Source organism: Microtus ochrogaster, unplaced genomic scaffold (assembly GCF_000317375.1).
Source record: "Microtus ochrogaster isolate Prairie Vole_2 unplaced genomic scaffold, MicOch1.0 UNK13, whole genome shotgun sequence".
NCBI classification, from domain to species: domain Eukaryota; kingdom Metazoa; phylum Chordata; class Mammalia; order Rodentia; family Cricetidae; genus Microtus; species Microtus ochrogaster.
Window position 1 is genome coordinate 2,781,921 of NW_004949111.1, and position 27,595 is coordinate 2,809,515.

The 27,595-nt window shown below is 35.7% G+C and overlaps 1 protein-coding gene across 2 annotated transcripts in view; it reads left to right on the forward strand.

The window, feature by feature from the left end:
* The window catches only part of Chm (CHM, Rab escort protein 1), a 175,270-nt gene that overhangs the window by 29,226 nt on the left and 118,449 nt on the right, over positions 1–27,595 (forward strand). For both annotated transcript variants that reach the window (XM_005366706.3, XM_026789034.1), the window contains 2 exons: positions 11,381–11,453; positions 12,701–12,825. In XM_005366706.3, coding sequence (XP_005366763.1) covers positions 11,381–11,453; positions 12,701–12,825 — 198 coding nt within the window. The remainder of the gene's footprint in view (positions 1–11,380; positions 11,454–12,700; positions 12,826–27,595) is intronic.

Below are 27,595 nucleotides of genomic sequence, written 5' to 3' on the forward strand. Positions count from 1 at the left end.
AGAAGAAATTCTTTCAGTGCTGTTGTAATTCTTTAAGCTGTCTTTGTATCCTAAACCTTGTTCACTTTTAGAGAAGGAACCATTGGACTCTGAAAAAGATGAGACTTGTATATTTATTGGATGGAATATTCCATAGGCATCTGTAAAGTATTTTTGAACCATTTTGTTTATTTATCTTTAAATTTTTTGTTGATGTCTACTTTGGATATTTTTGTAAACATGAGAGTGGGCTTATAAAGTTACCCATTACTAACATTTCAGGACCTATCTGACCATTTATTCATTCTCCTTAATGTTTGTTGTATGAAATCAAGAATTCCGATGTTCTTTGCATATACATTTAAAAATATTATGTCTTCTTAATGAATTGTGTTTTTTAATACAATTTGAAATTAAAAAAATATTTAAATATTTAACGTTATCAATTATTTTAAAAATACAAATTTTTTAAAAATTAAAATTTTTTAAAAATATTTAACTTCTTTAGTGACTCTTGAAGTGTTACATCCTGTACCCAAATTTGCTCACCTCGTGGGGTTTCCCCATATGCCCCCCTCATATGTCCTGCAGTGACCCCTATAATAGAAACAAAACAAAGTAAGCAAACAAAAGCAAAAACAACCCCCCCCCCATGAAACCAAACCAAAACGACAGAAAAATATCTTTGCTTCTTCCTTTTCTGCCTCTCCAATACCTCTTCATTTATTCTGATGATATTGGGGGCTTCAGTGTGTCATATATTATACCCCTTTGTCCCATCAGCTTTACTGGCAAACGTTCATTGCAATGAGTCACTGGTCTGGATCAAGGTTTCTGGTTTTTGCTACACCATCAGTACTGGATCCTCACAGGAACTCCTCTGGGATATCTTATGGCCTAGTCTTGGAGACCTCAGAGATCTTATAGTTCCACAGGAGCAGTCCCTTTACTAGCTCCAGCAGGTCCTAGATGTGGTAGACAGAAGGCCTGGCTGTGGGTCTGGGTGGTAGCTAAGCTGGCCTCTGACAAGGGGGTGGAGCAGTCCCCCATGCCCTCAAGGTTGGTTCAGCCTTCCTGTGGTGAGGAATGGAGGACATCTCTTTAGAGTACAGGGGCCAGCTCCGTCCAGTGAGAGGCAAGTCCAGCTTCCCCAGGCCAGCTCAGCATGGCCCTCTGATTTCTTCTTGCATGATTCCTAAAAGATACAATTTTTAAAGAAAGGCTACATTTAAAAATACATTGTAGTAGCCTTCCTTTCATCTGACTAATGTGGGTTTAAAGACTACTTTATCTGAGTACAGTATAGTTACACCAGCTTGTTTTTAGCTTCCATTTGCTTTATTCATGGAATTTTTAGCCTTTAAGTTTATGTATCTTTATAAGTACGTTACACATTGGAGAAAACAAATAATTGGATCTTGTATTTTAATTTGTTCTGTTGGTGAATTGAGAATATTTCTATTTGAGGTTATTTTTAATTTTGAATTAAGTAAATGTTTAAAATGATTTTAGATATTGGGAAAATGGGTGTACTCCTTACAGCTTTTACATTTGTTTATTTGTGTGTATGTGCCATAATTTACGCATAAAGGGTAGATGATTACTGTGGAAGTTGGTTTTTCTCCTTCCTCCATAGGGGTCTCTGGGATTGAATTCAAGTCATAAAGCTTGGCAGCAAGTACTTTTATCAACCAATCTGGTCTTGAACTCATGGTTTTCCTCCTGCAGTACTACTCCTGCTTTCAATTATTATTGATCAGTATTTGCTTGTTCCTGTAAGTTTTTGTTGTTGGCTGTATTATTTGTTCTCCTTTGAGTACTAGGGCTTTTATGGTTTATTATATTAAACATAATAGATTCCTTACTAATTCTCATTTGTGCATGTATTCCTCAAACTGTTTCTTTGTCCTTGTGCATACTATTCCTTTGAGTATTTTTTCATGAGTCTGACTTGGTTGTCATACTTCAGCTGTACTTGTCTTGAAATGTCCTTATTTTCGCTCAATTTTAAAAGTTAGCTTTGGGAACTATAAAGATGGCTTAGTATTTAAGAGCATGTCCTGACTATGCTTGCAGAGGATCAGAGTTCAGTTCATAGCACCTTCATCATGTAATTCACAGGCACCTGTCACTCCATCTTCAGGGGGTCAGAAGGCCCTCTTCTGTCTTCTGCAAGTACCTGTTTTCATGTGTACATACCCCATCTCCAAGCACATATAATTAAAAAAGTAAAATAAGTATTTAAAAGATAACTTGAGTGTTTATACTGTTTGTTGTATATTAATATTTGTATATTAAGTGGATTTATAGCATATATCTAAATATTATCATAAATAATTTGTTTGGCTTTACGTAACGACTTTATTTTCAATCCTATGCTTTTAAATATTTCTAGGCTTTAATTTTACTAAGGAAGCTTATTTACCTAAATAATGTTATTTTAAGGATAAGAACTGATAATACCACTATTGCATATTTGTCGGTTTCTAGATTTCTTTGTCTCACTAATAGGATTTAGTTTTATTGACTTCAAAGGAATTGTTTATAATTGTGGTAATGCTAAAGAATTAATGTGTTTATTATATTTTCTGTGCGTGAGTATATGTGTGCCCAGTATACATTTCACCATATCCATATGCTAGTTTTTGTAATATGATACATTGTTTAGTGTGTTCTATCCAGTGACTTTACAGCATTATGTTTTATGATAGAAGAACAAATGCATGAGTGAACAACACATAACTAAAGTGAGTTGATGTGGGGTCAACGTCATAACACTGTTGTACCATCCCTACAATGTATTGACTGTGAGTTGTTTTTTACATTTCTATGTAATGACTGCTGGATGTTGGTGGTGCATGTCTTTAATCCCAGCACTTGGGACACAGAGACAGGTAGATCTCTGTGAGTTTGAGGCCAACTTGGTCTACACAGAGAATTCCAGGGCTACACAGAGAAATCCTGTCTCAAAAATCAAATATATATAGTGATATTATGTTATTATGGAACACTGATAGTGACAGAACAATGAAAAAGGCAGCTTTTTAAATAGGTAAATAAATATTTGACCCAAACTACACAACTGAATGAGATCATTTGGGAACATATAAGGAAAGTTGATTCTGGTTGATGTCTTGGAAGTAATTCAAGTCTATTTGCCATTTCAGAGTTGAGCTTCAATTTCCATTGTATGATGGAGATTATCAGGATTTCTGACAACTTTTCCACCTTTAAGAAAGACTTAATGTTTTCTTCCAGAGCTTTCTAAGGCCAGTAGAGATTGTTAATAGTCATAGTGCGGAGCTACTTACATTCATTCTTCCTCTGCTGGTGAATGAGCATCCTTTCTTCTCAATGTAGTTATTAATATGTGTTGTACCACTGTGAGAAAGCATCTCTGCTTTGTCAAGGATTGTAACTTTTCAAGAAATGAATGCATGTAAGTAACTAGCTATAAGACCAACTGAATCCATGTAATTTTTCTAGTCCTTGAAAACCACAAGGTGAACCCTTCATTATTGTCATTGAACATTGAATAAGGGATATGGATTTTAAACATCTTAAAATTTATAATTACACCATGAACAAGAAATCAGAGTTACTACAAAATAAAATGGAGTATCAGTTAGATTTGGTGGTTGGAGTTGAATGGAGATTGTTGTGGTAATTCCTATTGACTTTCATCTTGGATATAAGACACTATAGATAGCTTTGAGAGCTAGCTTCATTTTCTGCCTTAATCCTTTTATGGAAAGCTATGGATTTATTAGTAGAGGCAGGTTTTGTTGCTTAAAAAGTTTCACTTCATTGAATCACCTCAGAAATTGCATCTATAATTGTCTGTCAAATCAATTTTGTATATATTTTTCTTCCCTGGAAATAAATTGTCCATAAGCAGAGTTAAGTGAAATGATGCCTTCTCTAATGAAAGCTCAAAAATACTCTAGGTGTTCAGTGATTATTCACTCATAAAAGGAAACCAATATTGATTCAGCCACGACTCCTACTGTGAAGTTCCTTTTTAGTGTCTTTTTAGTGGAAATTAATCTTAGGTTGTCTGTTTTTGTGCTCCTACCTCTAACGTGGAAACTATCTCCTGTTGATAACCGCAGACAAAGGAAAAATTAGTTTCTTCAACAGAGTCTCACTGGGTATACAAACACAGTAAGGACAGATCCCATGCCCAGCTGTCAATGGTCAACACAGTTGAACTCAATGGTACTTTTAGAATCGTTTTCCCCCCTCCTTACAAGTCATAAACATATACATTATGCTTTCTGATTTTTGTGTCTGTGGGATTTCTGCGTATATAAATATGTGTGTGTGTGTTTTTCCTGTGCTCATTCCTTGACTTTTTTCTCTGTTCATTTGTTTGTTTTCATTTTATTTTTGTTTTTGTTGATTTGCTTTTACTTTGAAGTGACTACTGTTCTTGCCAGTTGCTTAGGAGTTTAAGGAATATCAGTCAGCTTCTCAACCGAAAAGGTGACTGACCTACAGTGTAAACAGCAAATCTTTTAACTCATTCCTGTTGCAGCATGCTGTGATTAAAGAGAAGTCACCCCCAATAGGCTCAGGTCTCCAGTTGGTGGCGCTGTTTGGGGAAGGTTATAGACCCTTAATGAGGTGGAACCTTGTTGGAGGCGGTTTGTCTCAGGAGTAGGCTTTGAGGACTTATAGATTCACTCTACTGCCTCCTCTTCTGCTCTGCTCTCTGCTTCCACTATGCAAATGAAGCATTGTCTTTTTTCCTTCTGTTTTTGTTGCCATGCCTCCCCTGCCATTATATATTTTATCCCTCTGCAACTTCTGGAACTGTAATCCAAAATGAATCCTTTCTCTTTTGAGTTGCTTTTGCTCATAGTTTTTTATTACAGCAACAGAAAGGTCCTTAATACAGTCCAGTTTCTTCCATTAATGAAAAAGATTTGATTTGCCTTACTGTGATAAGGAGGGGCAAGAAGAGGCTCAAGGTAAGAAGTGGAAGGCATCATCAAGTAGAGGATAGGAAAACTAGGAGAGGAAGAAAACACATAATTTTTGTTGTTGTTTGTTTTGGTTTTTGAAGACAGGGCTTTTCTGTGTAACCGTGGCTGGCCTTGAACTCAGAAATTTGCCTGCTTCTGCCCCCTAAGTACTGGGATCAAAGGCAGGCACCACTGCCACTTGTCAGCACACAATCTTTTGAAGTGCAATTTCTGTTCTCAGCTGCGGCCATTTTAAGTTTTCTGGTTTTTATTCTTCATGTCATCTGTAAATCCACCAATGTTTGACTGACACTGAGCTGTGTTAGTTGATAGCAAAAGAGCTCTTGAGATTGTTATGTATTATTCTGTGTTCATTTTTTGTAAATGGGAAAATGTAGTGATCATGATAACTGTGGCAGACAGTGTATATTCTTAAGTTTCTCTTGGTCTTATTGGAGTAAGCATTCATGCAATCTATTTATAGGACATTGTGACACTGTGACACACAGTTCTTTGGATGATTTTCTGGTGGAGAACTGGAGGCTGCACAGAAAAGGCGATGATGGATTTGAGAATTCTGAATGATTTGGCCAGTACCATTATTAGTTTTGTGATGGACTACAATTTTGGCATTGTATAGGCAATCAATATCACAAGTAAAAGAGACAGGGAAGCATTTGGTTCAGTCAGGCATATGAGGTCGTGGCTGGTGCATATGGAGAAGGGATAAGATTATAGGGTTAACACAGATTGGTACCTACCCCACTTGTCCTTAGCGGCTACATCCAGGCAAACACTAGGCCAAGCTCAGAACATCCTGCTGAAAGGAGGGAGGAAGGATTGTAGAAGCCAGAGGAATCTAGGACATCACAAGGAAACCCACAAAATCAACTAACCTGGGCTCATAGGGGCTGACAGACTCTGAATCAACAGTCAGGGAGCCTGCATGAAGTCGACCTTGGCACTTTACATATATGTAATAGTTGTGTAACTTGGTCTACTTGCAGGACTCCTAACAGTGGGACCAGGGGCTGTCCCTAACAGTTTGCCTGGCTTTTTGGACCCCTTTGCTCATACTGGGTTTTCTGCCCAGTCTGAATACAATGTGAGGTACTTAATCTTACTGCAATTTGATGTGCCATGTTTTGTTAATACTCATGGAAAGCCTGCCCCTTTCTGAATAGAAAAGGAGGAAGAGTGTATTGAAGGGGAATACAGAGGGGTGTTTGGGAAGAGAATGGGAGGAGAGAAGGTGATCAGGATGTAAAATAAAACAAATTTAATTAACAAAAAGTTTATAAAGTTGATGTGGTATTAAATTTTGTACTTAGTTCTGGAAGTATTAATAAGTCATCAGACAGCTTTAAGCCTGAGAAAGATATACTGTGGTTTCTCAACCAGATCACAATGCTATTAATGTTGAGGTTGTATTGAAAATGGAAGAAGCTGGAGATAGGAAAACCTTCGGTGAGACAGACTAATGGGTAGTAAATACCTGAAGTAAGACAACAGAGGGAAGTTGGACAGAACAGAAGAGGTCTGACAAACTAATTACAGTTGACACTTGAAATATTTGGGAAGTTCAAGATTTTTTTTTTTTTAGCAAAGATAACTATAATAGTACCATTGGTTTTGCAGTTTTTTTTTTTTTTGGTTTTGTTTGGTTGTTTCTTTTTGAGATGAGGAAAGAAAGAAGACTTGGTTGGGACTAAATGACTAATAATAGTTTTTGTCCTTTGGTTATATAGAACTGAACTTCATCTTTACTGTTTGATGATGGGAGATGTCCAATAAGCTGATAGGTGTCTAATAAACTGATGACACATGGTCTGCATCTTCATATGTGAGTTTTGAGGATCCCACATTGTAATACCAATTGATGAGTCATCAGGAGTGATAAATGACTTAATCTGTGGGGACAGATGAGGTCACATGGGAAAATAAAAGTTGAAGATAAGTTTGTTATGGATTCATAGGTCTGCCTTGTTACCTTGAACTCACATAGAATAACTAATGGCTGCAAACATAGGAAAATCTCTCACTAAATCTAATGACTGGAAAAATCACCTGGTTATTTCTTTCTACAAGATTTACCTGATAGTTAGAGGACCCCCCTGTAACATAACAGGACTCATTTAGTAACATTATAACATGTCATACATGATAAATGCCTACAATTTTTGTTACTTAAAAAGCTACAATGAAGGAAGGATCTGGTCATTTTTTCTAGTATTAGAATTATATCTTCAGATTCTGCCATAAGAAGCCCAATCGAATTGTCTAAGATTGTAGGGGATAATGGAAGGACCACAGCTTTCTTGCTAAACAAAACTTTTGTAGGGATTAGTCAAATATATTTTCTATGTCCTAGAATTATGGCCTATTGTTTGTTCACAAGATGATAGTGGTGTGTCATGACTGTAGTAGCCCGACAGAATGAAGTGGAACTGACAGTTTTTTGATGAGCTTGAAAACTGCCTGCTGCACTAAGGAAGCAGGTTTGATCCATTGTTTAATTTAAATGGCATATTGTACTCATTTCTAAGTGGTAAAATCAATACTAGTAGATATGACAAGAATTATTTTCCTTTTCTACATATTCATTCAGAATTTGAGAGATCCAGTGAGATTTCAAGTCCTAGAAATGAACAATCCCTCCAGTTCTGGCATTGCAATAGACAAAAGTGTTGAGGTTATTATACTGTTTTTATTAAGCAAAGTGAAACAAAAATAGACTATACCATCTGGAGATTTTAAAATGATGCCATTGCTTTTACTTATAAGTCACTCTAGGATTTACTTATGCTTGTCATTTTAAACTTGAGAAACCCATAGGTTATAGTAGGTAATATTTAGAAAGCAGCGGTTAGGCTTTGGGTTTGTTATGCCCTGCGCTCATGTTCCAACTTTACTATTTCTTAGCTGAGTAAATTAGACAAGGTACATAAAGCTTAAATGAAAAAGTGATTATAAAATGCCAAGTTCAGTGCAGATTGTTTTCCTTTCCCTTAATGTGAATTCAGCTAATATTTCTCAAAATGTGTTCTGTTAAATCTCTTTCCTTCAAGATCCCCATTCAGAAATGTGCTCATTGGTCAGCTGAAGCTGTGAAAATGCCATATAGTACCGTATTCTCTGTTGAAAAGCTCCAGCAGTCATTGTAATAGTTAATGGGTTTGAGAAGCCATGACACTAGAAAACCATTTCTTCTTAACTCTTTGAAGCCTGAAGCCTAATGTTTCCCATTTTTATTTTGCCATTATGCTTTCTCCCCTTGGGACAACTATTAACCATCAATCCATGTTTTCATTTTGGAGAACGAGAATTTAGGCTTAGAGACAAAGTCCATCACAGTATGCAGGTGTCTTTATTGAACCACAGCTACCATTAGGACTAGTTAATGCTTTCTAGTCTAAAAATTGCAAATTTGTGTACTGGTATGAACAGGATTAACACTTTGGAGAACCGAGTTTGAACATTGGTTCTGTCATTTGGAACTAGGCTACCTTGACTAGTACCAAGTCTCATTGGGCTCACCTATAACATGACACACTTTGTGTCTTTCTCATAAAAATGCTGGAAATCAAAGAGAAAATACTTCTGAGAACAAACTTGGAAAGATAAAATGCCGGCAAAGGAAAATGCTATTAGTCTTGCCCTAGGAAAAGGAATTGTAAGATATTGGGACGTAGAGAAGTATTATTAAAGTTTCGCTGGGTCGGTTCTCTTTTTCACTGAGCAGTTTTTTTTGACCTTATTGCCTATCTTTCTGAATGCATTTTCAACTGTGGGTTTCCTAAGTAAAATGATTCCCAGATGAATGTGCTTGCATGTCAGTAGCTCTGTCTTTTGTCAGTGTTTAGGGACTTGCTTAAATAAGCTATTTCACAATATTGTATATAATATATAGCATCTTGTATCTGTCCTTGCTGCTGAATAGTCAGTAAAGAATTATAATTATGATGCCAAATAGAAAAGAAAGCGGGCTTATTATAGACTCTAACGTATTTAATGCTCTTCCTCTCTACTTGTTCTATATTTTCTGTTTGATAAGATTATGGAAAATCTAAGAAATTTAGAATCAATGTGTCAATAGCATGTTATTTATTGATTTGTGCTAATTGATACGATTGTTGACGTCATTTCCTTATTGTATCTGGAAAAACTTAGGTGGCATTTGGAGTAGGTTATATAAAACTATAGAAAACTTAAAGCCATATTTTGTAAAGTTTTAAGATCAACATTTTACATAGTATAATAAGTGGGGATCATCTTAAAATGAAAGAAAATGCCTCATTAGAATCTTTTTTGTCTATTTTTTGCTAAAGACTTTAAGACACTTAATTATCATGGGACATTAGAGGGTTTAGATTCTAGTTTTATGTTTCCTGCTTTCTATTGTAGCTATTTATTTTATGATTTCCCAGAGACTCTAGTTTCAAGGAAGTCTTTTTCATCACTGGGAACTGTTCCTGACAGCAGAAATGTACTTCATTTTCCATGATAAAATCATAAAATGCTTCTTTCTCAACTTGTTGTAGAGAGGCAGTGATGACACAAAACTGGCAGGCAACATGCTATGCCATCTCCCCCTTGCTTTTCTCACAGTCTCACTTTGTCTTTAAATCATGGTTCCAAGGTTTAAAAATCAAAACTAGTAACCTAGTTTTCTTTTCCCCTGTAGAATCAGTTTTAAACATAATAGAAAACATTTTATAAATTAGATTTAAATGTCACAGTTCTAAAGCAATACCTTTAAAGGTAAAACAAAATGTTCTGTGGCTTTAATTTCTGTCATATCTATTGTAGTTTATTCCACGGATTATTCTGGAAAATCATATTGATTTTTTTCTATTTCTCTTGATAATGACACCTAGTGTCTTTATTTAAGGGATGCCATAAACCATATTTTAAAGCCATAAAGTTATCAGAATGAGTTTATTTAGAATCTTCTAGTTTCATAGTGAGTTTGCTAATAGTTGTCTTGCCATCTTTTGTCAGAAAGACCTCAGTAATGAAAACCATGTTTCACCTTTTACATACATAATGGGATGAGATCACCAGATGCTGATGTTAGGAACAAATCAACAGGAAAAGAAGAAAATGGGAGTTGCATGGAAAAATACTAGGATCAATTAGCTCTGTCAAAAACCATATGACCAAGTGCAGGGGAGAAAAATAGGTTTTGACCAGGAACTGACCTCAAGGTACTTAATAATGGAAAGAAACACCAGAATGTCCTTCTTACGGTTTTCTTAAGCTTTTCAAAATTAGGTGAAAATACCTTGGAACCTGACATATTATGGTCAGTATTCAAAAAACTTAGATTAGTTCTGTTTTTCCTGCATTTTATGTTGATAGTTTTCAAGTGTACACAAAACCTGAAAAAAAAAAGACACCATTCATTGAACACCCATGATTTAACTGCCTAGATCCTATAGTTGTCATTTGGATGTAGCTGCTGTATATCATGTAACCATCCATGTACTCATTCTGTGGATCCATGAATCTTTCCGCCTTACTGGTTTGTACAACTCAATTTCTGTCACTCAGGCTTTTAGCATAAACTTTATTAGGAGCACTTAATATTTGCTTTTTTCAAAGACAAATATATATTGTGAAATGTACAGATTTTAAGTATATCATTTAAATATGTTCTTGAAATTGCATATACTTATATAATTAAGAACTTACCACTCCCACTCTGAGGCAACCACTATTATGATTTTTTTTTTTAGTCACTGATTAGTTTGTTCTTGAATGTCACATTAATAGAATTATACAATGTATACTCTTTGTGGCTAAGGCTTTCATTCAGAATAAAAATTTTGAGATTGATATATGCTGTTGTTTGTGGCAGTATTTTATTCTCTTACATTACTAAAAAGTATATAATCCTGTGGGTATAGCATAGCTTGTTTACACATTTTCATGTTAATGATATTATCGCTTTGGCCCATTTAATGTGATGAAATTTTTTTTTTTTTTGGAAAACACCTTTTTTTCTTCTGTGATCACTTAGAAATATAATTGCTGGATCATTGCACAATTGTATCGTTTTTTTGTTTGTTTTTTTAGGAAGCTACCATGTATTTTTGAAAGTTTATTAACTTTTGCACACCATTCCATCAGTGCTTAGTGTGGTGACTCTTTACTATTCTGATGGATCCATACTAGAACTCATCCTGGTGATTTGAGACTGAGTTTCCCTATGATCACTGAAGAAAAACTCTTATATCAGAGAAAGTTGCCTTTGAGATCTGAGAATAGCCATTTGCTTATATTTACTATCTTCTCTTCTGTCAGCAAACCATGCTTTGCGCTTTGGAACACTTGGGACTCGTATATTGGAAAATGATATGAGTTTAAAGGTCAAGGATAGTGTAGGTTATAAGTGACTTGATTTTTATGTTCTTTGTATTTCATTGTTACAGACGAAACTACTATGGAGGAAACTGGGCCAGTTTCAGCTTTTCAGGACTGTTGTCCTGGCTAAAGGAATACCAGGTAAAGTTCTTAGCTGATATTGCAAGTCACTAGGTGGTGTCTCCTGTCATATGGTGTTCATACATTGAGGAGATGGTTTTCTCTGTCATATGAGATAGATAGCTTGACAAAAATACACACAATTACATTTTTAGCTAATGTTTTATATATTTAAGGGAACATTTTTCTGAGAAGCATTCACAGACATTTTACGAGACATGGTAAATTCTCACCTATATTGGTTGGTCTTTGTATTACTATATAAAATCTAAAGCAATGTTATTCACTTATTTGAAGAAAAAAACTTAATTTGGAATATTTTCTGGCTTGTGTGTTTACTTCTGTCACATGACAGAAGCACTTAAAGGAAAAAGAAAGAGAAAAAAATTTGAGGTTCAGAAAGTTTTTTCTGTGGTAGCTTCATGTTACTACAACTGTTGAGTACCCATCATCATAAAGCAGAGTTTCAGAGGTAACTGGTAGTGTGGTGTGGAGATTTAGTCATGCTATGTGGGTTAACATTTTTTGTAAGACACATTTAATATAGATGGGTATATGTGGCTTGAGATGTAACTTATACCAAGTATATCTTACATGAACTCAGACCCTGCTCTCTCTCAAATTAGCTGAGACGGTTAGGAATAGAGTATGATAATATTCCAGGAATCTATTCAGTTAACGAAAAAATATTTCATACTTAAAACATTCCATTACTTTATTACGCATGGTACTTACTTTCATTTATTTAATGGACTGTTGTAGCAGCATTAACTCTGCTCATTATAAAAACATGGGTGATAAAACTGCGGTGATATTATAGTTTAAATACCACTGCACAAAATTGAGTGTGGCCCACTGGACAACATACAGAGAGTGAGAGATTTTGAAATGCTCAGCCCTAAAAGGAATGTTTATACCATATCATAGCCCATCCCTCAAAACTCAGGGATCTGTCTATGCAGAAGATGGAACAGAAGACTTTTAAGAGCCAGAGGAGGTAGATGACTTCAAGGAAACAGCATTTTCCAAGCACAACATGGCCTCATAGACACATGTATACCAAAGCTAGCTCTTAATAGATTTTATGTAATAGTTTTCCTCTGCCTCCTTTGCAGTTGGCACACTGAGTCAATTCAGTTACTCTAAAGCATTGAATTTTGTTGTCATAAAAATAAAAACATGATTTTAAGACAAGATACTGTTTTTTTGGAAATTTTAAGTTTAGATCTTTCAACTTAGTTAAAACTCCTTTTCTGTGTTTTGTTTAGGAAAACAGTGATGTTGTGACTGAAAATTCCAGCTGGCAAGCACAGATTCTTGAGAATGAGGAAGCCATCCTTCTTAGTAGCAAGGACAAAACAATTCAACATGTAGAAGTATTTTGTTATGCCAGGTATGAAAATTATTTATGTAGTAATTTGTAAGATAATAGCCTTTCCCCCTTTTTATACTTCTTCAGGAAAATTGAGTACCAAGGAGATTGCTATAGTAAAATCGATACACTGGCTTACCCTCTTTTTTAGCTGTGACTTTCAGTGTTCTCTATTTTTGAAATAATAATAATAATAACTCCTAACAATGCCATACATTTCATTTTATCTTTGTAAAAATCCTATGTTACCGTAGGACTGTGCTGGTAAGTTTGTCAACTTCACACAAGCGATGGTCATCTGGAGAAGGGTAATGTCAATGAGAAAATGGCTCTAGATTTGTAGGCCAGTCTGTAGGAGCATATTGGTAATTGATTGATATAGGAGGACCCACCTCACTGTGGAGAGTACCACCCTTTGTCATTTGGTCCTGGGTAGTATATGAAAGCAGGGTGACAGCTCAAGAGATGTCTGAGAGTACTTGCAACTCTTGCAGAAGACCCAGGTTGTATTCCTAGCAACCACTTGGCGGCATGCAACGACCCATAACTCCAGTTCTAGGAGCTCAGATGCCTTCTTCTTACCTCCTTGGGCACCAGGCACACATGTGGTGTACATGCATACATGCAGGCAAAATACTCAAACACATAAAATAAATAGTTTTTAAGGAAAAGCAAAGATTGTAGACAAAAGGCATTCTTTATACACTACTATATACGTGTGATCTAGCCACTATGGAAGTCAGTATGGATACTTTTCAAATAAACTAGCAATAAATTTTTCATTGTAAATTTAGGTTTGTTTTCTTGATGTACAAAATTGCTTGAGTTTGTTGTGTGTATTAGTCACTAACCCTCTGTCAGAAATAGAGCTGGCAAAGGCTGTCTTCTCCTCTGTGGACCGATTCTTCATTTGATTGACAGTTTCCTCTGATGTACACAGTCTTTTTAGCTTTGTACATTCCCATTACCCTTCTGAGGGTCTGCTGTCTCTTACCCTATTGGTCTATGAGGTGGAACAGTTGGAACAGCCCTTTTATTTTTACTTGTTTTGAATGTTTGGCACTGGATCTTTTTATGTTGCTTAGGCTAGGCTAGCCTCTAGCTCCTGTCTTTACTCATGTCTCATCCTCCCAGAGTGATCAGCTTACAGCTGTGTACCCTTCCCTGTGTTTATGCAATGCTGGGGATCAAACTCACTGCTTTGTTCAAGCTATGCATTCTACCAATTGAGAAACATCCCCATTCCTGTTTTTTCATTTTAGAGTGAATTTCACTGATGGCTGATTTTGTATATCATTTCCTGTACTTATTTGTCATTCATAGGTCTTTTGGGTGAACTGTCTGGTGATTGATGTCTTTTACAAGTTTTTAAATAGAATTCCTTTTTTTCTTTTTGGTTGCAGAATTCTTTTTCAAGTATTTGTTCTTTGTTAACTGTTTAGTTTAAAAATACTTTCCCCTGAATTGTAACTTGTGTTCTCATTCTTTCTAAACAGGATATTTTGTAGAGCAGGTTTTGCAAATTTTAACGAGCTGCCATGTATTCATTTTTCTCTCTGTATATTCTGTTTTTGGCATTGAGTCTGAGATCTCTTTACTTGGATGTACTTCCAGAAGCTTTCATTTCATTGAAAAGTGTTTCTTATAGATAAATATTGTACATTTTAGTTCATGACCCACTTTGAGTATTTTTTGGTATGTGGTATGAGGATTAGGTATATATTCTTTCCCCACTCCCCAACCTCAAAACATCATTTGCTTCAACATCAGACTCTAGGGATTATGAAGATTATTTTGTCAGAGTTTTATCCTGAGTTCTGCCTCTTTGAACCTACTAATGCTTTTGCTGTTCAAAGGCTGTTTTACCTTTAAGTTATCTTCTGCAGTTAAACAACTGATTATTGAAAGGGGGAAAAAAAGTACCTGCAGTTGTTGGTAATTATTTTAGTAGCCGTTGCTATAGCTTTCCTTAATATATTGTATTACATTTGATTTTTTATTCTGTGCTGAAGCCATGCACATGATTTGTTAGAAGTGGATAAACTGAAGTTCTGTGAGAGGCAGTTAAGATAGGAAATGATATCGCTGGGCGTAGAGAGGAAGTGATAAGGCAGGAGGAGACAGGAACTCAGTCTCTTTTTGGGCTGAGAAGTTGAGTAGGTAAGGTGACTGTGGTTTTGGTCCTTTGTCTCTGATTTCTCAGCATTTTCCCCATTGTCTGACTCTGGGCTTTTATTATTAAGACCAATTAGAACTCGTGCAACATACCTTTATTTTTCAATTTTGTTTTTGTGAGAAAACCTTGCTATACTGCCCAGCCTTAAGCTTTGAATTTATGCTGACATACGGTATTCCAGTATCCTTAATTTGTTTTGATTGTAGTCTATATACTCAGGAATATTTCTTAGTTTATATGGGGGAACTAAAGTAACCATTTTTTCTAGCTTTAAATCTTATACACATTAGGAGAAAGCAGACAGCATTATTTATTTCCACTTGGGTCACACAAATGCAAATAGTTCTTAGATGAAAATTTATTGCATGTTAATTTCATACTCATGTTTTTTTCTTTAGTAAGAAAATAATGTTTTAAATTAATTTTGTCTCTGGGTTTGTATGTTTATATAAGTGTATGCTCACATACATGTGTGTGGAAGTCAGAAACACTTACTGGATTCAGTTCTGTCCTTTATACCATGTGTTTATTACCTTGGGATCAAACTCAAGTTGTCAGAATTGATTGAGGACAAATATCTTTGCTCACTGAGCCTAGAAAGAAGAAATCTTATTGGTCTAAACGTAAGTCAACTACCTATGTTCCTTTTCTCTATTTTTGAATATTAATGACTAATAGTTCCCCAATTTTGATATAAAGTTAAACCAGAAGGAAAATGTGCTTCTTAAATTCAAATGAAGCAACTTTTTAGTGGATTGATATTTCTAAAAAGAAGATTTTATTGTGACAGGAATCTGAAATTGCATTTCTTCATTTTGAACGCCACAAACATAAACAGTATACTTCTTGAACAATAATAACTATGGCATTAGTCCACAAAAAAAATGAAATAGAAAAATCAATGTAGTATATGCTGCATTTTTCAGTTTAGAGGAAGTTGTTTATTATTGTTTATAATAAGTGTGTTTTAGGCTTTGAAGGCATGCCAGGTAAAAGTTGTTGGAACAAGTAGGCAGATAGGAGTGTATCAGGTAGTTGTCAGAGGATTTGTAGCCTGTTTAGCTTATGCATGTTGGAGTACTAAGAAATGATAAAGGTGAACTTCTAGCTTTACATCCAGGGCTTCTAGATGGTTGCCAGCTAGATAGTTGTTATGATTCCAGACAAGTTTTCACACACAACTAAAATGTCTATACAGGAAAGGAAATGGGAGAATATAGATTTTAGATCAATAATTATATTTTATTTATATATATTTATATTTTAGGTTTTATTTGTATAAATAAAATATACTAATATAATTTATAGTCAGAATTCTAGAGAATATTTACCAAGATGTTTCAAAGGAGTCTACTTTAACTTTTTCTATAAAAATTGAAGTGCATGCACACTTTCAAGTCTATCACACCAAAAAGGAAATAAAGTTAAAATTTAAATTGTGATTGGTCATGATTCATTCCTAGGGCTGGGTACCTTCTGCCCAATAAATTGTCATGAGCTCAGTTTATCTCATATAAGGAAAAAGGCTGCTATGGTTGAGTAGTGAACCAGTGTTACTTTCTACTGCTAACGTCATGAAGTTTTGTTCCTGGATAAATGTAAGGGAAGCTTGATATTTCAGATATATTTTATAATGCATAAAAACATTTAAGTTGGTAGCAACTAGAGAAATTTCTACAATATGTCATATTGCAGAAAGTCAAGATTAATACAATTTTATGGAAGAGTTTGGGTTGTCTGATTTCTGTAATTTTTTTGAGTAATCATTGAATATTTATTTTAGGAATAAACATCTGAAAAGCAGCACAATATACTATGCAAACATAATATACTATGCAAATCAGAAGTGAATGGCCTTAGAGCAAAGTACATATCAAATAAAAGAACACAATTTCTACCACATGCTATATCGAGGAAGAAAATGTGCAAAAGGAGAAATACAGTTAACTGTAGTCATGATTTTATTTAGGGTGTGAACAACCTTCCTAAATAAAGATACAGAGACTTATTATTTATTATGAATTCTCAGCCTTAGCTTAGGCTTGTTTGACTAGCTCTTTTAACTTAATTTATCCTGTTCCTATTCATCTTTAATTTGCCTTGGGGCATTTTATCTTTCTTTCATTTTGTATGTCCTACTTTCCTGCTTCCACCTTGTCTGTCTGTCTGGCCCCTGACACTTTCCTGTCATCTCCTTTTCTTTCTCTAAAGGCTAAAATCTCTTCCTAATGTTTACTCTCCCTGCCTGGAAGTTCTACCTTGCTATTGGCTATTCAGCTTTTTATTAGACCAATCAAGTGCCTTAGGAAGGCAAGTTAAACAGCAACACATCTTTATATAATAAGCAAATGCAACACATCTATTCAGAATTAAATATTTCACAACATAAAACATATGCAATACATATTTACATGCTTACATATTCTGCAACATGTACAAGTGTACCACGTCTTTACATAGTTAAATGTGAATCATTTTACATAGTTAAATAATCTGCAGCAGTACCCTGTTTTAGAATAATATTTTAAGGTTTGTTACTTTAGATTATGCTGTGGAACACTTGTTTTAATGATGTAAAATGTGTTGTTTTTATTTATATTTGTTTAACTCTGTGAAGCTGTGATTCCTTGTCTGTCTAAAATATCTGATGGTCTGCTAAAGAGCTGAACAGCCAATAGCAAAGCAGGAGAAAGCATAGGTGGGGCTGGCAGGTAGAGAGGATAAATTGTAGATGAGAGCTGCAGTCAGGCCTGTTTTTCATCCTGCCCGGCTCCCGCGTGATTAGCTTTACACCCGAAATAACAACACACAAACTGTATTCATATAAACACTGCCTGGCCCATTATATCTAGCCTCTTCTTGGCTAACTCTCATATCTTGCTTAACCCATTTCTAATAATCTGTGTAGCGCCACAAGGTGGTATCTTACTGGGAAAGATTCAGCATGTCTAACCTGGTGGCTGGCTCCATGATGTCTGCCCTCACTTCCCTTCTTCCCCGCATTCTATTCTGTCTACTCCACCCACCTATGTTCTGACCTATCAGGCCAAGCAGTTTCTTTATTAATTAAATAATGAAAGCAACAGATAGACATATGACCTTCCCACATCAATAAATAGAATGAGAAATCTGGGAGAAGAAGAAGCAAGAAAGAGAACAAGGAGAGATGGTTCTAGGGGCCAGCCACCCAGCCAGAAATAGAATAAGGGTGAAAGTAAGGTATACTGAAGTAAGAAAAGGAAAAAAGCCCTAAGGAAAAGGGTAGATAGGATAATTTAAGTTAAGAAAAGCTGGCTGGCTTTGAACTCGTGATCCTCCTGTCTTTCCCTCCTTCAGCAAATCATGCACACTCATACTACAAGGACGTTTGCTCAGCTGTGTTCATAGCAACATTATTTGTAATAGCCAGAACCTGGAAAGAATCTAGGTGCCCCTCAACTGAAGAATGGGTAAAGAAAATGCAGTACGTTTACACAGTGGAGAACTACTCAGCAGTAAAAAACAATGACATCTTGAAAATTGCATATAAATGAATGGTACTGGAAAAAAAAACTATCCTGAGTGAGGTAACGCAGACCCAGATAGACAAACATGATATGTACTCACTCATAAGTGGGTATTAGACATAAAGCAAAGTATTACCAGCCTATAATCCATGATCCCAGAGAAGCTAGTTAATAAAAGAGAACTCTGAGAGATATACATGGATACCCCTGGGAAGGGGAAACAAACAAGATTCCCTGAGAAAATTGGGAGGGGGAGGGAAGGTTGGAGGGGAGAGAGAGGGAGAAGGGACAGGAGGAGGAGAACATGAGGGAACAGGATGCTAAAGAAGGGGGAAAGACAGAGAGGGAGAGAAAGGAAAGAGATATTTTGATTGAGGGAACCATTAAATGGCTAGTAAGAATCATGGCACTAGGGAAATTACCAGGAATTCATAAGGATGATCTCAGATAAGACTTTAAGCAACAGTGGAGAGGATGCCTAAATTGGCCTTCCTCTGTAATCAGATTGATGACTACCTTAATTGTCATCATAGAACCTTCATCCAGGAACTGATGGAAGCAGATGTAAAGATCCGCAGTCGAGCACTGGGCCAAGCTTATGGGGCCCCAGTCCAGGAGAGGGAGGAACCATGATATGAGCAGGGAGTGGTCAGGACCATGATAGTGATACCCACAGAAATGGCTGATTTGAGCTAGTGAGAGCTCACTGACTCTGGACTGATAGTCAGGGAAACTGCAAGGGACCAAGATAGGGCCATTGAATATGAGGAACAATTGTGAGGCTTGTATGGTCTGTGGGGCCACTGGCAATGGGACCAGGATTTATCCCTAGTGCTTGACCTGGCATGTTTTGGAGCAAGTACTCTTTGGATGGATACCTTGCTCAGCCTAGATAATGGAGGGGGGAGATCTGTGGGCCCAACTTGACGTGATATGTCAGTCTTTATTTACTCCCCATGGGGTTCTTACCCTTTCTGGGGACTGGATGGGGGTGAAGTGGGGGAAAGGTTGGGGCGGAAGGAGAGGAGGGAGTGGGAACAAGAATGACTGTGGAATGGGAAAGGATTGTATTAAAAAATGGAAAAAAAAGAAAAGAAAAGCTGGCTAAAAAGAAGTCAAGCTAAGGCTGGGCATTTATAAGTAATAATAAGCCTCCATGTATTTGGGACCTGGGTTGCAGCCATTCCCCCCCCCCAAAAAAAATTAAAAGACTAAAGGACCAAAAGAAAAAAAATCAGAATTTTTCTCCTTTTTCTTTTTTCTTTTCTTTTCTTTTATTTTATTTTTTTTTTTTTTTTGGTTTTTCGAGACAGGGTTTCTCTGTGGCTTTGGAACCTGTCCTGGAACTAGCTCTGTAGACCAGGCTGGTCTCAAACTCACAGAGATCTGCCTGCCTTTGCCTCCCGAGTGCTGGGATTAAAGGCGTGCGCCACCATCGAAAAAAAGTTTTAGCTTTAGCATAGTAAGATAAGAGCAATTATTAAGTAAGAATTACATTTACAATATCTAGTCCATTTGTATTTGGCAGATTCAGAGAAAATACTACATTTATCCTTCCTATTTTTGTGAGTCCAAAGTTGTGTGCCTATTTTACTTTCTATCCTAACTTGTATTACCAACCCAAAATAGTCTTAGACCTCAAAAGTATTTTCTTATATAAACAATTAAAACTTTTATGTTTCTCATCCTCATTAACTATACATCTCTTATGTAAATTTTTTTTTCTGAATTTGATAACAAGGAAAACTATTTCTTCTTCAACTCCCATCAGAGGACTGAGAATGAGTTAACATTACCTGAGTAAACAGGAATTATAGAGTAAGCATCTTTCAAAACTAATAGAAATGACAGAAAGAGCTGGCTGCCTGAATAGTCACTCAAGGTTCCTCTGCAAGGTTGGGGCATCCATCTTTGGTCTACAGGCCTAGAATATCTGATGGTCTTTTCTGTGAAACAGATATTTTGATGGACTGTCCCACCTTGTCTTGGCCAATTCAGCAGGCAGTTAGACAGTCTTTTTGTTTTGTATCTTGTTGGTCCAGTTTGGACAGCATACTGTCAGCAGTTGAGGCATGGGTAGTTTTTTTGCTCAAATTTCTAGCATCGCCACAAAGAAGTATATGCCTTATGGAGGTTCTTTAATGCCCATCATCCTTTTAGGAAGTAGATTAGTGCTGCCAGGAGCAGACATGTCTTACTATCATAAATAGCCTTGGTGGTTAAACATCTTAAATGCCATATTATGTAGGTCTCTGAAGCATTGGAATATTACTTACCTAAAATGTATCTGTTTAACCTTGGAAACATAACTAACATGACTACAAGTTTGATTGTTATAGATAACTACTAACCTGCATTTGTAATTATCCTAAACAGTTGTAATAATAGCTTTCAAGGAATATACCTTTATATTACATTTTTAAATGAGCTGCATTAAGTACAGTACCTTACATAGGAGTAGAAACATATATAGCATATTACAAAAATAATCTTAAATTTATTTCAAAATACAGAAATCCAGACCAATGTAAAACATTATTCTATAAAGCTATTTCTTTAATCATGTATTCCTACATCCCCATTAAATGATGACAAACATCCATAACCCACAAAATGAACAAAAACCACCCACTCCACCTCTTGGGAATGTGGATGTTTTGTTCTATAGACTGCTTCCTGTTGTTTGTGGATGACTGCATCCCCAGGGTACCCTAAGAAAATTGAGATAATAGTCAAGTTCTAAAAACACTAGCTATAACATTTGTTGTTTCGTCTCTGTGTAATGAGAAAGTACAATGCTTATCTGAAGTCCTGGATAGAATAGACTGTGAGACTAGACCATCTGAACTAGTAGCCTTGAAGTTGTTCTGAACACAGAATTGTAAAGAAACTGTAGCAGAGGCACACAGAAAGGCTGTGATTTTCATTGGTGTATGGTCTCCTTGCTCTGAAAACACTCAGATTTTCAAAAGGTAATATTTTTATTTGTATTAATACAAGTATGGACTGTGCATTGTACACAAGCTAGTCAACGATTTTTTTATATTTGAGCAGATTAAAGATATCTGTCAACTTTATAAGTTTGACTGTATAACCAAACCTCTGTCGATGCCATATGAAAGTCATGAGGACTCTGTATCCAACAAGATTTATCACCAGTCTCAGAGGTGTCCCCTTGTCAAGGGATCAGCATATGTGTCACTTGTCTTGTGGTATTTCTATGTTTATTTCTTTATATCTGTAGCAAAAATTTTCAGGTAGTTTCCCCCAATCAAATATGATCTGTACTAATTTTGAAGAAATCCACAGCCTTTCATTTCCTATGAAAACAAAAGCATAACTTCTCCCCCAACCCAACACATTTTTCTGAATTCTATTTTAAACTTAAGACATGACTAAAGTATCTAGGCTGGTTTAATTCAGAAATTCCTTTTACAAACTCATATCTTTTGGCAGCTGTCTTTACCTCATCAGCGTTCAAAAATTCAAAGTCAACAAAGCACCATACAGAATCTAGACTCCCTGTGTATTTCCCTGTATTACATTACATGACTAACTTTTTAAATATTACTTTGCTCTTTTTTTAAAAAACAGTATTTATTTTTCAACTATTTTTCCCTATAACTGTCTATTCCCCCTTTTTTAAAGCACCTATGTACACTGTCACCTGTTTGAAGGTATTCCCTTCTTGATCTGTTTTACTGTCCATCTATAGCTCTCTCTGACTTAGTGAGCTAAATCTTAAGCTGCTAAGTAGCGTCTGAGCCCTCTGCAGCTGTGGCATTTGGCTCCACTCCTTCCCTGAATGAGTGGATTCTGTGAGAACCTAGCTCTAGGAAGTTGATACCTGTAGGTGTAGACTGCTCTTTCGTTCCTGGCTATCCAGACACAAATAATCACACAGAAACTATATCAATTACAGTACCACTTGGCCAATTAGCTTAGGCTTCTTATAAACTAACTCTTACCTCTTAAATTAACTTATTTATATTAATATAAGGATATTAATATAAACATTCATAGCATACAGAGGGGAATTCCACATCAGAGACCCACACTGTTTCAGGCATTTTACTTAGCTTGCTGTTTCCACTTAGTGTGTTGACTTCTCAAGTGCTCTGCATAGCAATGTCTCTTAAATGAGCCATTTCATTTTTTTTCAGTTTTTTTGGGCCCTAGGTAGAAATTTGTTCCCCATGTTGGATGCTATTTATAGTTGGAATTTTCTTTGGGCCACCAACCAGTTTCCCAAATATTAACATAAAGACTTATTATTATGAATGCTTGTCCTTAGTTTAGGCTTGTCTCTCTAGCTCTTTTAACTTAATTTAAGTTGTTTCTAATTCTCAATGTTTTGCTTTGGGGGCTTTTTACCTTTCTTTCATTCTTTATGTCCTACTTTCTTGCTTCCTCCTTGTCTGTCTGTCTGTGACCTGTCATCTCCCTTTCCTCTGTTTTTTTCTCTAGAGCCTAAATTTCTACTACTACTTGTTCTTCCTGCCAAGAAGTTCTTCCTATACCTCCTCCCTTGCTATTGACCATTTTGCTTCTTATTAGATCAATCACATGTCTTAGGCAGACAAGGTAAAACAACAACACATCTTTGCAAAATTAAAGAATTGCAACATGTCTATATAATCAAATATAACATAAACAAATGCAAAACATCTTTAAACAATTAAATATTCTGCAACATAAACAAAAATAAACACATCCTTGCATACCTGCGCTGAATAAAATAGCTGATTGACAGGTTTTATTTTATCCATATAACGGAGTACAAATTATTAATATGGCAAATTCATTTGGAAGTGCTCTTTGGTTATTACCACTAATTGATAAGTGATATCCAAGTTCTTTAAGTTACAGATAAATTTTGACAATTAGTTTTTTTTAAAGGTGTATTTATACAAAGCAGTAGACATTTTTGGTTTGGATAAATTATTTTAAAAGAACAATCCATGTATAATTGCCTTTGAGATTCATATTTTAAGTGATAATTGACTTAATTTGTGAAATTATTTGATACTAAATATTTTTACAGTTAAGAGCTTCTTTTGAGGGCTCACCAACATCTTACATCTTGCAGATGCATTTTCATGGTTTTCAAATACATTTGAGTTACTAAAATTGAACTGTTATTCTTAATTTTCTTTGGCAGAGGAATAACTTTTATGAAAAGGCTGCTTATATACAAACCATAATGTAAGGTTTTAAATTCATAGAAATATCACCCTTTTGGTTAAAAGAATTTGCTTACAGAATAATTATGTGGAGATTTAGGAGTTTCTAGAGTCTTCATCACTTTTTTAGATATGAGCCTAACACTTGGCAGAACTCCAAAAATACTTTTTTTTTTTTAATGAAAAATGGGAATAATAGTATGTTCATATGCTTCTATTTCTTGGAGAGCTAGGAACTTCACCAACCTGTGCTGCTGAAAACATTGAAATTTAGTAATTTGTCAAAGTAGGACAAATTTCTAAAAAATAATCTCTTACACATTCCCCACTACCTCAGATTTATTAACCTTTGATTACACTTATAATAAAATGTTTTGACTTTCAGCTTCCAGCTTTTCAGCTGTCCAGCATTGTCTAATGGATTTCATTACTACGTAAAACCTCATTTTACTTAATATACAAGATAGCTGCTGAAAAAATCAGTTGCTATGCTCAATTTTCATGCTATTCTCATCACAGTTTGTAATAAAAGAAGTTGCCATATTCAATCTTATCTCTGTAGTGTAATTAATTATCCTGTCACTACTTAGTTTAATCTTTACGCATGGAACTTCTGCTCAAAGTTGTCATCTTATGTTTTATCAATTTTCAAAATAAAAGAACATACATATGAACATTACTGTGGAAAAAACAAATCACATTTCATATCATAGCTTTTAATTTATAAAAGACTTAATTTTAAGCCTTATGTATATGGATATGTGGGTATATGCCACATGCATATAGGTTCTTTTGGAAGAGGGTCCTCTGTAACTAAAATTATGGCAGTTTAATGTTCCTCAACATGGCATTGAAGCCCTGGTTTTTCTGCAATAGAAGTGTGCTGGTTAGTTTTCACCAGCTATGCAAAAACCAGTGTCACCTAGTGAAAGGTAGCAACATTGGGGAATTGACTGTAGGTTGGCTTATGGTCATGCCTGTGGAACATTTTCTTTTCTTTTTCTTTTTCTTTTTTTTTTTTTGGTTTTTCGAGACAGGGTTTCTCTGTGGCTTTGGAGCCTGTCCTGGAGCCAGTCCTGTAGACCAGGCTGGTCTCGAACTCAACAGAGATCCGCCTGCCTCTGCCTCCCAAGTGCTGGGATTAAAGGCCTGCGCCACCACCGCCCGGTGGAACATTTTCTTAATTGTAAATTGATGTAGAATGAAGGACCCAGCTCACCGTAGGCAGTACAGTCCTTATTCAGGTGGTCCAGAACTAGTTAAGAAAGGTAGCTGAGGCCAGAGGAAAAAAGCCCGTAATAACTTATGGTAACAAAATTCAGTTCCTTCAAGGTCTCTGCTTCAGTTCCTATCTCCAGATTCCTGTTTTGATTTCTTGTATTGCCTTCCAGCCATGATAGACTGTAATGTCTAAGGCAAATAGATACTTTCCAGATTATCGTTGATCAATGTTTTATCATAAAAACAGAAGTTAAAATAGCAAACTTTTGGGTATATACTCAAAGGATGCTCAATCATACGATAAAGTCATGTGCTCAACTATGTTCATAACAGCATTATTTGTTATAGCCAGAACCTGGAAACAACCTAAATCCCACCCACTGAGATGGTAGGGCTGATCTAATGGGAGCTCACCAAGGCCAGCTGGACTGGGACTGATGGAGCATATGATCAAACCGGACTCTCTGAACATGGCTGACAGTGGAGCCAAGGACAATGGCACTGGGTTTTGATCCTACTGCATGTGCTGGCTTTGTGGGAGCCTAGTCTGTTTGGATGTTCACCTTCCTACTAGACCTTGATGGAGTGGGGAGGACCTTGGACTTCCCACAGGGCAGGGAACCCTGACTGCTCTTTGGACTGGAGGAGGAGGGGAGTGGGGTGAGGGAAAGGGACATGTGAGGAGGGGAGGAGGTGGAAATTTTTAATAATAATAAAAAAAGAATGGATTAAAATCTACTAAGCATTTTTATCTAAACAGAAAATAATGAACAATGAAACCCTAATGGGGAATTAGACTTAATCATTGACTTACGATGGGTATCTGTTCCCAGAGAAGCATAATCATATATTTACTTCTTTTTGTAAATTTTGTTCTCTTTGTGAAAAACTATTAAATATTATTAAGAGCTAACAAGTTAGATCCATCAGGAATCAAATTTTCTTATTGTATAGTCAAACATAGTAAAAAATTAAATTATATAGTACTATTTTTTTAAAAAGGAATGGAATAAAAGGAAATGTGGTACATTTACAGAAGGGAGTACTACTAGTGGTTAAAAAAAATCCTGACATTTTGAAATTTGTGGGCAAATGGATAGATCTAGAAAACATCATATTGAGTGAGATAACCCAGACCCAGAAAGACAAATATGTACTCTCTCATAAGTGGCTTTCAGACATAAAGCAAAGAAAAAAATTCACAACCCCAGAGAACCTAGATAACAAAGAGGACTCTAAGAGAGATATACATGGATTTAATCTACATGGGAAGTAGAAAAAGACAAGATCTCTTGAGTACATTGGGAGCATGGAGATCATGGGAGGGTGTAGAAGATCGGGGGAGGAAGGGAGGGGAATGAAGAAAATTATATAGCTCAATAAAAACCATTTTAAAAAATCAGAAAAAAACATTTTAATTGCTACATTCTTTAGGTCTTTGAAATGTAGAAGAATATCTATCTGAAATGTATCTTTGTATATCTCGAAAACTAACATGACTATAAGCTTGACTATTATAGATGACTTATTTTTGTAAATCTGTATTTCTTAATTATATATTACATATTTAATTGAGATGTATAAATATAATACCTTAAAAAGAAGTATATATAAAGTATAACAAATTTAATCTTAAATTTACATAAATAAACTAAAATCCATGCCATTGTAAAATGTTGAGATTAACAGTTTTGGGGGGTTAAATTAAACTCAATAATTTATTCTTTTCTCCATCATTTCTATTCCATATCCCCCTTTGTTCTTTAGAAAGAGATTGACTATGACCAATAACAATTTATAACCAATCCCTTATATAAAAACAAACATTTATAAACGGTGTTTTGGGAATTTGGGCTTAGATCTCTAGACTACTTTCTGCTGATTGTGGGTTCTAGTAATCTTTGAGGAACCCTTAAAAAATTTGGAATTATGGTTAAGTCCTGACTGGAGTATTTTGTGGCAGCATCCTTGACACTGTTCTGAATGTAGAAGTCAGAGGAAACTGCAACGGAGGCACTCTGAAACATTGGATCATTTGGACTATCAATTTCCTTTGGCGATCTAACATTGGAGGGAGGGTCTTCTTTAATCAAGCCATATTAACCTGGAAGGAATCCACAGCTTCTCATCTTCTGTAGAAACAAAAACAGAACCTCTTTTCCAAAGCCACATATACTTAGACCCAAATTTTGCAGTCAAGATACCTTTACAATATATAGGTTGTTTTAACTTGTAGCCCCCACAATCAAATATCTCTCAGCAGTTAGCTCATTAACAGTCAAAAATTCCAAAGATGTCCATTAAGTTCTTGAAGGCGGATCGAATTAATACAGGCCAATTGGTATAAGATGATACCACTTTAATATAAATAGCACACTCACGCAAACGAAGTTCCCGCAATGCCCAGAAACAAGAAACAGGAAGGGGTTCCCAGCGTCTGTGCACCCCAATTTATAAACATTTGCCCGAGACCGCCCCACCCGCAAAGGGCGGGCTGTCTCTACATCTCCCCTTTTTTGTCTAAATAAGACAGAACTAAACTAACTACAACTATAAACAATAATAAAAAATAATAAATGTAACAAACAATATTGAGAACAAAAGTTTTACCATACACTCTATCTCAAGGAGTCTAAATAATGTAGAGAGTAATTACAATTATATAATCTTCAACTCCGTCAAAGATCTGAGAAGGGAATAAATGT